The sequence below is a fragment of the Lissotriton helveticus genome, chromosome 1_1, assembly GCF_964261635.1.
Source record: "Lissotriton helveticus chromosome 1_1, aLisHel1.1, whole genome shotgun sequence".
Lineage (NCBI taxonomy): Eukaryota > Metazoa > Chordata > Amphibia > Caudata > Salamandridae > Lissotriton > Lissotriton helveticus.
The window spans coordinates 337631233-337643332 of NC_136057.1; the positions used below are offsets into that span (position 1 = coordinate 337631233).

The 12100-nt window shown below is 46.0% G+C and overlaps 1 protein-coding gene across 1 annotated transcript in view; it reads left to right on the top strand.

The window, feature by feature from the left end:
• The window catches only part of TRIM24 (tripartite motif containing 24), a 1142914-nt gene that overhangs the window by 1011586 nt on the left and 119228 nt on the right, over positions 1 to 12100 (top strand). Inside the window, exon 16 of the mRNA XM_078672569.1 lies at positions 1417 to 1491. Within this exon, the coding sequence (XP_078528695.1) occupies positions 1417 to 1491 (75 nt within the window). The remainder of the gene's footprint in view (positions 1 to 1416; positions 1492 to 12100) is intronic.

Sequence of the window (12100 nt, forward strand, 5' to 3'; positions counted from 1 at the left end):
TCTCATATGTAGCACAGTTTTATGGTGTGGTATCGGTGTACAACTGTTGTATCAGTGTACTTATTGCATACATGCCAATAGAAACAATTTATTTTAAAGGTATGTGCATGCAGTGTGTCTTTCTCCCTTAGGGTAACATAACACGTTTGTGGCTCATACCTCAAAAGTTGTAAATGTTGCTATATTTTTGCTTTACTGTAAAAATTCCATCCCCGAAAGTACTTACCCGATTCAGATCTTGGTTTCTTTAATAATATATACAAATCTGTTATTTTTCTAAATTGGTCTCAAATTTCTTTTTGAGTGTGTCCTTGCATCCGCCTGGGACGCCTCCTGTTCCGGTGTGGAACCTTATTGTTGTTCTCACTAGAGTCATGGGCCCTCCTTTCGTCCATTTCACTCTTAACCATTGCAATTTCTGTTGTGTAAAGTAGCTTTCCTCATAGCCATCACTTCCCTTAAATGAGTCCGTGAGATACATGCTCTTAAATTGAAGGAGCCTTTCTTCCAGGTTCATTGTGATAGGGTAGTTTGCAGAACCACTCCCAATTACTCCATAAAGTGGGCTCCCGTTTTCACATTGATCTGACAAAATGGTTGCCAGTTTTTTCCCCGTAGCCAGTTTGTAGCAGAACACACATTACATACTTTGGATGTAAAAAGTGTGCTAATGTACTACATTAAAGTAACTAAAGTATTTCTCAAGACACAACAGCTATTCATGTCCTAATCTAAGCCACGAAAGGGAAGTGCCATTACTAAGGCAGGAGTGGCACGTTGGCTTGTCAAGTGAATTTAGACTTGTTATGCTAAAGCTGAAAGGTCTCTGCCCACTCCCTCCAGCCCCCATTCTACTCGCCGCAAGAAAGGGGCGTGCCTGGTTTTTTAAAGTAACATTCCACTAGCAAACCTCTGTAAGGACGCTACTTGGTCCACTCCTCACACCTCCTGTGCATTGCCATAGGTAGAGTCACTTGGTCTCGTGACTTGAAAAGACTTCTTTTGAAAAAGAAAATAAGTTGTACACATCAAGCCCAATACTAGATTGCTGTAGTATGCACAGAATGCGAATCTACTGCAGTACATGCCATGAACAGATGATTACAGGGTAAGCAACAATTTCCTTTTCAAGTGAAGTTCCTAATGCCACTTTGCAGTGTACGCAACTTCTTAATCTGGAATAGCTTTGAAAGTGGTTATGAAAGGTTACACTCACTGTTGAATCTGCAGTTGTCATTTTAATTTGATAAATCAATCCCTGTTTGTGTTAGTCCCGCAACTTCTTAATCTGGAATATCTTTGAAAGTGGTTATGAAAGGTTACGCTCACTGTTGAATCTGCAGTTGTCATTTTAATTTGATAAATCAATCCCTGTTTGTGTTAGTCTATTCACGGTCATTTTATTTTCTTATACAGAAGTGCGAAAGGCTGCTCCTTTACCTTTTCTGCCATGAGATGAGCCTGGCCTTCCAAGACCCTGTTCCGCTAACAGTAAGTGCTAAGTTGCATGATTTAACTTGCCATGGAAACTCGCATAGTTTTTTAAAATTAATAACTCTTTAGTCATTGATTAATTTTTTGTTTCACAAAGTTATTTGTCTTGAACTCACCCGGGTTCATGTTACCTTCAGTGACCAAAATAAAACTTTGAATGGAAATGTAAGTTAATACATTCAAAACAAAAACTATAATATGCCAAAAGGAGAATGGACTTTTCCAAGGAAAATTACATTTGGGTCTATAGATTTCCTATGTTTCAAGTACGGCTCTGATAGAGTCCGTTATGCTTCAACAATCTCGAGATTGAAAATGCCCCGAAATTCTCGTTATGTTGTCCAATTCAAGCCCCTTCCATATTAACAATTTGTAGACAGTACCAAATGTATTCATGAATAAAACTGTTATTACCCCCATTTAAGACATAAGCAACAGACAGCTAAACCTGATAAATGTGTGACAAATATTTGTTCAGATTTATCAAATGTTGTCAAATTTATTAGCAAATTAAGACTTCCGTGGCTCCCCTTCCCCTTTGAAATCGAACCAATGGACCAAATTTGGTGTAGATCCATCATACAGTGACAAATGTATTTGTTAATCAAAAAAACAGTAAAACCCCCGCCCCTCCAAATGACTCTGCACAAAACAAAGGATGCCACAGTTCCTTTAGTCCACTCTGTCTCTGAGCCGGGTATATCTTGGAAGCGACAGAGGTTGTATCTTGAGGCTGTACTGACCCACTCTACCCCAGTCCATTCCGATTCAGACAGAACTGCGCTTTTATCTCAGAACTCACCCCAGCACTCCAACAGCTTTTTTGTTCCGACATTGACCAGAGCCAACCCCCCTTTGGGTTTATAATGGTGATGAGGTGCAATATTATGAGGATGAAAATGTTCTCTTCCTAGACCAGTGACAGAGGAGGGCCTCCTTCGCCGTAGTGATGAGACTCATAGTCAGGTTTTAGACTTGCATTTACACACTATGAAGGTCAAGGCCAATATTTTAATAGAGATATCTGATAGAGACATCTAGCCACAGATTCCTTAAGTTAGAAAATCCTCAGGCATAAGACTGGATCCGGAAAACTTTCCGCAGCAGCACCTCTGTGCGCCGGAGGCAGCCCACACAGCTCCGCCCTGACGTCATCCACGGATGTAATGTCAGTGGATCAATATAAGCCCCTCCCGGCGCGCTGACGTCAGTTTTCTTCTTTTCCGTGTCCCAACGTGGGTCCAGGAAAACCAGCAGTTCCTTGGCCTGTTTTTTTAGGCGTTCTCAACGCCTTCGGCGTCACTGAACAGTGCGATGCCTTCAGGCTTTAAAGCGTGTCAGACTTGTATGCGACAAATGTCTGTCACGGATTTGCATGCAATACGTATGTGGTGCCTGGGAGTGCATCGCGACTCCGAAGAGCGCAACGCCTGTCGGCAGATGAAACCAAAGTTCCTCAGGGAGCGTCGTATGAAGCTGCTGGCCGCCCGGATGTCCAGTCCTGCGCCTGCACGCCACCGTTCTCCCTCTCGGGATCGGGCCCACTCACGGGGTCGTTCCCGCGGATGTAATTCGGAGACAGGTAAGCACAAGCATAAGTCACGGAGGTCGCCCTCCCGTGAACGTGACGCTGGGGCCTGCTGCTCTCGGTCTTTGCCAGGCACAGGCGCCCAGAAGTCGTCTCCCCACACCCACCTTTTCCGGGTGTCGGAGCGACGAAGTCCCAGATGGAGGACTATTCAAGGGTTCTCCAGTCTTTCTTCGGGTCACCCCCTCTACCTTGTGCGCCTTCGGATCCAACAGAGGAAGAAGACACTCATGTCTGGTCTTTGCTGGCAGATTCGTCCTCTGCACCGGCTGTGTGCATCGACTCCGGAGTCGATAGGATGTCGGGAAATGGCCCGGAGGGGCATCCCAGTCGTCCGTCCAGCCCACCCGTCCAATCCCCGCATAGCCCTGTGCGGCTTCCTGCGCTGATGTCGACTGCAGCACCGAGTTCGACACCCTGTTGACCTCTTCCCTCCCCGCAGGTGGAGGTAGTTTCTCCGTCGGGCTGCGCCCAGATAGGGTCCCCTCTGGATGTTCTCGGCGCTGGCGCCTACGGCTCCTCTGTTCCAGGATGATGAAATCCCTCCGGGATCACCATACTCGGGGTCATTTCGGGGCCCCTTGGTGCAAGTGCCTAGCGTTCCATGGCCTTCGGATCAACCTCGGGCTCCTCCACCTTTACTATCTAGTGGACCAGTTAGCCTCCAACCGTCCCCAACCAATGGTTTGTTGTTGCCCCTCAGAATGGCGACAGAGGGTAGTGCGGCTTTTGCGAGGGCTGTCCGCAGGGCTGCGGATATTCTTCAATTGCAGTTCCCTGTGGTTTTCCTGCGTTCTGATTCTTTACTGGATCTTCTCCCATTGAGCCTGTGGACATGGAGCCTTTGCTGCCCCTGGGTGGGTCTTTGTTTGACATCCTTCCTGGTACCTGGGCACAGCCCTCCTCTGGTGATCCTGTTGATCGGGCCATTGCTCGCACGCATCGTCCAACCCCAAACAGTCCTGTCTGCTTGTCTCTCCACCGTAGAGCTCAGGGTCTGGTTGTGCAGGCGGCTTTCGCCTTGTCAAGTCAAGTCAAGTCAAAAGATTTGTATAGCGCGCTACATACCCAGAGGGTCTCAAGGCGCTTGAAGAAGGGTGGGGAGTTACTTGTCGAATATCCACGTTTTGAGTTGCTTTCTGAATGCTAGGTGGTTCTGAGTAAGGCGAAGGTGAGTGGGAAGTGAGTTCCAAGTTTTAGCTGCTAGGTAGGAGAAGGATCTACCTCCCATGGTGGTTTTGTTGATGCGAGGTACAGTGGCAAAGGCTTGGTTGGAGGATCGTAGTTGGCGGGAGGGGGCGTAGAAGGATAATCGTGTGTTGAGGCAATCGGGTCCGATTTCGTAGAGTGCTTTGTGTGCGTGGGTTAGGAGCCGGAAAGTGATCCTCTTATTGACGGGGAGCCAGTGGAGGTTTTTCAGGTGATCAGAGATGTGTTCTTTACGCGGGATGTCTAGTATGAGCCTGGCTGAGGCGTTCTGGATGCGTTGTAGTTTTTTCTGGAGTTTTGCGGTGGTGCCGGCGTAGAGGGTGTTTCCGTAGTCCAGTCGGCTCGTGACCAGAGCGTGGGTGACTGTTTTTCTAGTTTCGGTAGGGATCCAGCGAAATGTTTTTTTGAGCATGCGGAGAATGTTGAAGCAAGATGAAGAAACGGCGTTGACTTGTCTGTACATCGAGAGTGAGGAATCCAGGATGACGCCCAGGTTCCGTGCGTGGTCCGTCGGGATGGGTGCTTTTCCAAGGGCCTCTGGCCACCAAGAGTCGTCCCAGGCGGAGGGGGAGGTACCTAAGATGAGGACTTCTGTTTTGTCTGAATTCAGTTTCAGACGGCTGTGCTTCATCCATTCGGCTACTTCTTTCATTCCTTCGTGTAGGTTGGTTTTGGCCATGTTAGGGTCTCTGGTGAGTGATAGGATCAGTTGAGTGTCGTCGGCATAGGAGATGATGTTGAGGTTATGTTGGCGTGCGATGGCCGCGAGGGGGCTCATGTAAACGTTGAAGAGGGTGGGACTGAGTGAGGACCCTTGAGCAGCCTTCTTCCACTCTGCCGTTGCTACCTCCCACTAGGGAGTCTCTATGGCTGGACACATGTGGTCGCCACATTATTGCCTCCGCCAGTGCAGGCATCTGTGCCTTGAACACGTCTTGCATGTTCGCACATGCTTCTTTTGCCCTTTGGGACTTAGTTGAGCTCCTTCTTCCTTCCCTCCCAGAAGGGATGCGCGCTAACTTGCATCGCTGCCTTCTTGATAGCTGGTAAATGGCGCAATTTTCCCTTTGATCATTCTTGGACGCAACAGATTCTGTGGGTAGGCCAATGGCCCGGTCGGTTGCTTTGCACCATCATGCGTGGTTGCACGATAGTTGGTTTCCCGACAATGTTCGGAACGCTCTTCGGGATCTGCCATTCAATGGCGTGGACCTTTTTGATTGTCAAGGTGATTCAGCGGTCTCCCGCCTCATGTCTGGTCTCCTGTGATTTTCTGGCCCTTGCGGCCTAGCTTTCTCGGACTTGTGGCTAATCTTTTTCATACGTTGTATGACTTTGTGTTGCTTTTTCTTGTGCATAGGCATAGTTCCAAAACAAAAAGAGGAAGCATAGAGGTACTGATAGAATCACCCTACTAGCAGTATCATATAAACAATGAGATTCTATCAATGTGACGAGGTGTTGAACATTTTTAAGTGTTTTTTATTCTGTGAATGATTCTGTGAGATACTAGGCTCTCTCTTAGGTTTGGAAAGACAAGAGCACTATGTGCTTTTTAAAATACCCCTCACACACTAAAATAATCCCTTATTGTCATGCTTCATCATAGGGGTCTTCCCGTCCCTATAACGGGGCGGGGCGTGCTACGACCAAACGAACTACGCGGGAGCACTTATGTTGTGACAAATGTTGTGTAGGGGTGTCAGTGAAGTGTAGGGACCTTACTAGTGAGTGCAGAGAATACAAAAATTAAAAAAAATTAAAAATTCCCTGGCCTAGTAGAAAAATATATTTTATTAACTTCTCTAGCTGGGAACATTAAGAAGGGGAATGTGAGGTAGAGCATTAGCTTGCTACCTAGTCGACATGTTTCGTAAGCAGTCCCCTACTGCTTACTCATCAGGACCATATAGTGATCCCTACTGATAATAGCTCAGTTCTACAATAATAAGCCTACTGTCCTACAAACAATACAGCAAAAATAAGCTGACTGTTTGAGCTTCAGGGCATGAGCTGGCCCTAGTGAAGCATGGTAATTTTCAATGAATACCAAAAATATTGACCTATTGCGGTCTCTGTAAATGAAAAGGAAAAAAAGGGAAGAGAGAAGGGGAAAGAACAACATAAATACGTGTTTTTCTTCAATCGAATATTATTACAAATATTTTTTGTTGTCATGAGACATAGTAGAGGCGAATCGCCATGAGCTACTATAAACGATTGTTGTGCCTTATTTGATAAAAGGCAGTTGTTATACACCTCTCATAACTGGTTGATTCCACCAGACCTATTCTGCAGAACCCTCAAACTGAAGAGGTTCACATTTGTTTCATCACCCATACAATTGCGACTCAACACACTCAAACGACCAAACTGACGGGTAGAAAAATGAAAACCCTTTTTCGCGTTTAAAAAAAAATTGTGATATCGACTATGGCCATCGTGATGGCGTTATACGTACTCCTTGTGAGTGTTCAATGCCCCATGAGCTTGCAGGCGAAGGGTGTTCAGCGCGGTCGACTGTAAAATAAAACCGCACCAATCTGTCATATACAGCTCATATCTGTGATTTTTTATGCCCCCGTGACCCATTTATTAAAGACTCGAGGTCTGAGTCTATTACTTACATCACCGGCATAAGAGCTTGTCCTTATTCCTACCCCCGTGCTGCTCCGAAGACTGACAGTTTCCTGCTCATTGCACAGTTAAGAAACCATTCAGTTCCGCGTTGTCCGGCATGTGTGTTGACGCCCACGGGAAAAACTAGTGCGCTGACCTAAAATGGCTGCCGCTATCTGGCACAGTCTAGAGGGAAAAAACGGAAGTCTTTCTACGCTTTTCACTATTGGCTACAATGGGGTTCTGGTGTATATATAATTTTCTGCAGTTGGTCTTATGTTTCCAAGACATTGGTTTGCCATGTATCATCCGTATATCCGAATCTGGTGATTAGGAATAGTCTCTGTTGTTTGCAGATATTATTCTTATGCCAAATTTTTAGGGGGGCTATGTGATCTCTCTGGGTGATCAATTGAACAGTTATTATAATAGAATTGTCCAAGCTATGTAGAGATCATAATTGGCCCCAGGGTATATCGTCATTCAAACCTATTTTGTGGGATTGGATGCAAAACACCCACCTCTGCTCTTTCTCCAAGAGGAAGTTTTCGTTGCCGACCTGTTCAATCACAGTCCAAGATATTTCTTCAGGTCTATGATTCTTTTCCAAAAAATGGTTGGTGAGTTTTGTGCTTGATTTTTTGCATTTTGTAGTACTCTTGTGTTCGCCTATTCTGATTTTTACTGCCCTGCTCGTCATTCCCACATACTCAAGTTTGCAGGGACAGGTGATCAAGTACACGACATTGGCACTATTACAATTACTGAAATTTCTCTGTTCCCAAACAGTTCCATTGTTGAAGGTCAGTTTGTTGCTCTTCCCAGTTATCCAGTATTTGGGTGTCTTTCATAGATTCACATGCCTGAATCATTCCCCGTCGTCGAGAAGGGAGCCTCCGGTAAATAAAAAAGTAATGTCCTATAGACATACATAGAGAAAATAGGCCCAAGGGTCTCCCCTTAGTGGCCTTTCCTTGTCCTTATGTAAAAAGGACCAAACTCTTACAGTCAGCCACTCAGCTCCGACCTCCCTCTAGGACCTCCCTGGGAGGAGCCCCAGTCCCTCAGATTTTCTACCGCACGTTGTGCTAAGGGAGTCTCCTCTGAGCTCTGCTCAGATTCTGTGTTTTTTTCACTTAATTTGGCTTTTCTACTATGGATTATCTTCAAATACATCTTTATCTTCAAATACTTTCTTTAAAGAAGGTTTTAACAAGGGAAAGAACGGAAGAATTCTGTTTGGAGCCTGCACTTCTTGTTCCAAGAGGTGGCTCTGCTCGGTTCCTCGCACTCAGACCAAAGGCTACAAGGTATGTTGCTTTTTCAAGTGACTTTTGAGGGGTCGTGAACAGAGCTGTTAATATGCTTAAGGCCAGAAAGGAGGTTATTATTTTCTCCAGTTACTGCGATGAGGTGTTGCCCTCAAAGTCCAGGAGACCTCAATAGAGAATCTCCTCAGACTCAGCCCTCAAAGTCCAGGAGACCTCAATAGAGAATCTCCTCAGACTCATTCCTCAGGGTACCATCCTGAGAAGGCCCTAAACAAGACCGCTCAGGGGTCTTCCGGGCGCAGTCCTTCAAGGGTCTCCCCACTCTGTGGGAAAGGAGAGTAAAGGACTTGCTTTGGAGAAATATCGGACAAAATAGACGACGTATGAGCCGTCTATATCCCCTCCTCTGGTCATAGGTTCGTTCAGAAAGGCGTCGTCTATACCTCCTAGAGGTACAGCCTAAGAAGCCATCGATGTCAAAACCATCATCATTACAATGAGAGCGTCGATGACAGCTTCGACGATGACGTCGACGACGAGACCATAGACGTCGACGGCGACACCGTCGACGATTGGAGCGTCGAGAGCGTCGACGACTAGGACATCGACGTCAACGACGAGACCGTCGACGACACCATGGACGTCGACTTCGACACCGTCGACGTCGACGACGGCGAGGACCGTCGACGACGGCGAGGACCGTCGACGACGACGAGGACCGTCGACGACGGCGAAGACCGTCGACGACTGTGAGGACCGTCGACGGCAAAGACCGTCGACGGCAAAGACCGTCGACGACGACGAGGACCGTCGACGACGGCGAAACCGTCGACGAAGAGACCGTCGACGTCGAGACCGTCGACGTCAAGACCGTCGCCGTCGACGAGGACCGTCGACGACGGCGAAACCGTCGAGACCGTCGACGTCGACGAGGACCGTCGACGACGGCGAAACCGTCGACGACGAGACCGTCGACGTCGAGACCGTCGACGTCAAGACCGTCGCCGTCGAGACCGTCGACGTCAAGACCGTCGCCGTCGACGACGAGACCATCGACGTCGGCGACGCAACCTTTGACGTCGGCGACGCAACCATCGACGACAGCCTCTCGGAACGAAGGCCTGTCTACAGTATCAATGATGGTTTCATCTACGAAGACTACTCGGCATGTCTACGGCCTGTCTACGGTTCGATGATGGCCTCACCTACGATGATGGCCTCATCTACAAAGGCGCATTTTTGTGGGCGCGTCTGACAGCCTGTCTACGGCGGCCTATCTATAGCGTCTACAGGGCCTAGTCTACGAGGACCTAGTCTACAATGGCCTAATCTATAGTCTACGATGGCCTAGTCTACTGGCCTACTCCATGGAGGCCTAATGATCGATGGCCTAGTCGTCTACGAAGGCCTAGTGCTCGATGGCCTAGTCTACAATTTCCTAGTCTACGACGGCCTAGTCTATGACGGCCTCGTCTACGAGGGCTAGTCTAAGGAGTCGACTGCTCGCCTGCGACGCCCTGTCTACGGTATCGACGATAGCCTCATCTACGTAGGCTCATCTTCGAGGACTCGTCTACGGCGGCATAGTCATCGACGACATCGTCTAGGACAGCCTGTCTGGTCGACCAGGGCCTTCTCTAAGATGCAAGAAAAAAGAGGGAGATACCCTATATGCCAATACGGGACAGGGTGAGATAATGTTAGAACACAAGAAAGTCCCTAGTTGTCAGGGAGTACCCTCTGTCATGGCCCCTTGTTCTCAAAGGACCTAGCACGACATCAACACTATTGTTGTGTCTCCCCTGGTCCTGTCATTCGACTGGACCCCAATTGATGTACAGACCCCAAAAAATTTTTTATCAATTAGATACTCGAGGTCAACAGAACACACTTAGAATAAAACATATATAATTCCTGTGGCATTCAAAAAAGATTTTCTATATTTGTATGTATTAAAAACAGTAATTTATTAAAATTTCATCACGTTACAGTACATCACATATTGCATAGTCATACAAAAACAATAATATATAAAAACCAAAGAGTCGACGCGGCGTTTCGGTGTCTTGACCAGTGAGTCACACCTTCTTCAGGACGGTTTTTAAAATCACTAAAAAGAGAATGCCACAATTATACACTGTTTACAGACTTATTCAAAAACAAGACCTCGAGCTAAAAAACATATATACACATTGCACATTTATTTAAAAAGCAACACTCCTATACTTATTCATTGCAATTTTCCCATTAGTGCAATTCTACCCTTTCGCATACATCGGATATATTTCTTATAATTCTTCTTATCCCCTTTCAGATCTTATATTGGTAGCCATAGTCCATATATTTTCTTGTTTATGTGACTAATAGAAACATAATTAATAATAATAATAATAAAAATAATTTCTGATTTACGTAGATCCTAGGGTTTGTTTGCTGATACTTCAGAGTTCTACATTACCCCTAATGGATTAAGAAATAGAGGGTAAACTCAGAGGTTATATCATTATCTGTCTCACTTGATGTCCAAGGTATGTAGAACTCTGAAGTATCAGCAAACAAACCATAGGATCTACGTAAATCAGAAATGTACATATTTGGTCACGGTAACAAGTCTTATAAAGACAATTATGTTTCTATTAGTCACATAAACAAGAAAATATATGGACTATGGCTACCAATATAAGATCTGAAAGGGGATAAGAAGAATTATAAGAAATATATCCGATGTATGCGAAAGGGTAGAATTGCACTAATGGGAAAATTGCAATGAATAAGTATAGGAGTGTTGCTTTTTAAATAAATGTGCAATGTGTATATATGTTTTTTAGCTCGAGGTCTTGTTTTTGAATAAGTCTGTAAACAGTGTATAATTGTGGCATTCTCTTTTTAGTGATTTTAAAAACCGTCCTGAAGAAGGTGTGACTCACTGGTCAAGACACCGAAACGCCGCGTCGACTCTTTGGTTTTTATATATTATTGTTTTTGTATGACTATGCAATATGTGATGTACTGTAACGTGATGACATTTTAATAAATTACTGTTTTTAATACATACAAATATAGAAAATCTTTTTTGAATGCCACAGGAATTATATATGTTTTATTCTAAGTGTGTTCTGTTGACCTCGAGTATCTAATTGATAAAAAAATTTTTTTGGTCTGTACATCAATTGGGGTCCAGTCGAATGACAGGACCAGGGGAGACACAACAATAGTGTTGATGTCGTGCTAGGTCCTTTGAGAACAAGGGGCCATGACAGAGGGTACTCCCTGACAACTAGGGACTTTCTTGTGTTCTAACCTTCTCTAAGATGGCCTAGCCTAAGATGGCCTCATCTACGCGGGCCTCGTCTACGTGGGCCTCGTCTACGATGGCCTAGTCTACGAGGGACTCGTCTACGATGGCCTCGTCTAGGATGGTCTAGTCTATGATGACCTCATCTACGACAGACTCAGCTACGAAGGCTAGTCTACGACGGCGTCGACGGCCTTGTCTACGAGTAGTCTACGACGGCCTCATCTATGACTGCTCGTCTGTGACGGCATACTCTCTGACGGAGATCTTGTCGACGAACTCGTCAACGAAGGAGGAAATCCACCAAGTCTGTACTCTCTTTTAAGAGGGTATGGTCATCTATGACTGCGCGTCTACGATGGCATAGTCTACGACGGCAACCTCGTCGACGAATTCATCGACGAAGAAGGAACTCCACCACTTCTGGAATCTCTTCTAAGGTGGTACGGAGAGCTGCTCAACGTTTTACGATCTCCATGACCTCTCAAGAACAGGCCTGCTTCTGGTACGTCTTCAAAGAACCCTACAAGAAGGCAGTAAGGTCAATACGGGTTATCCATTACCTATAGTCAGAAGTGGTATGGGTCCGGTAGTGCCCCTCCTCTGTATCACTGGTGATCCCTC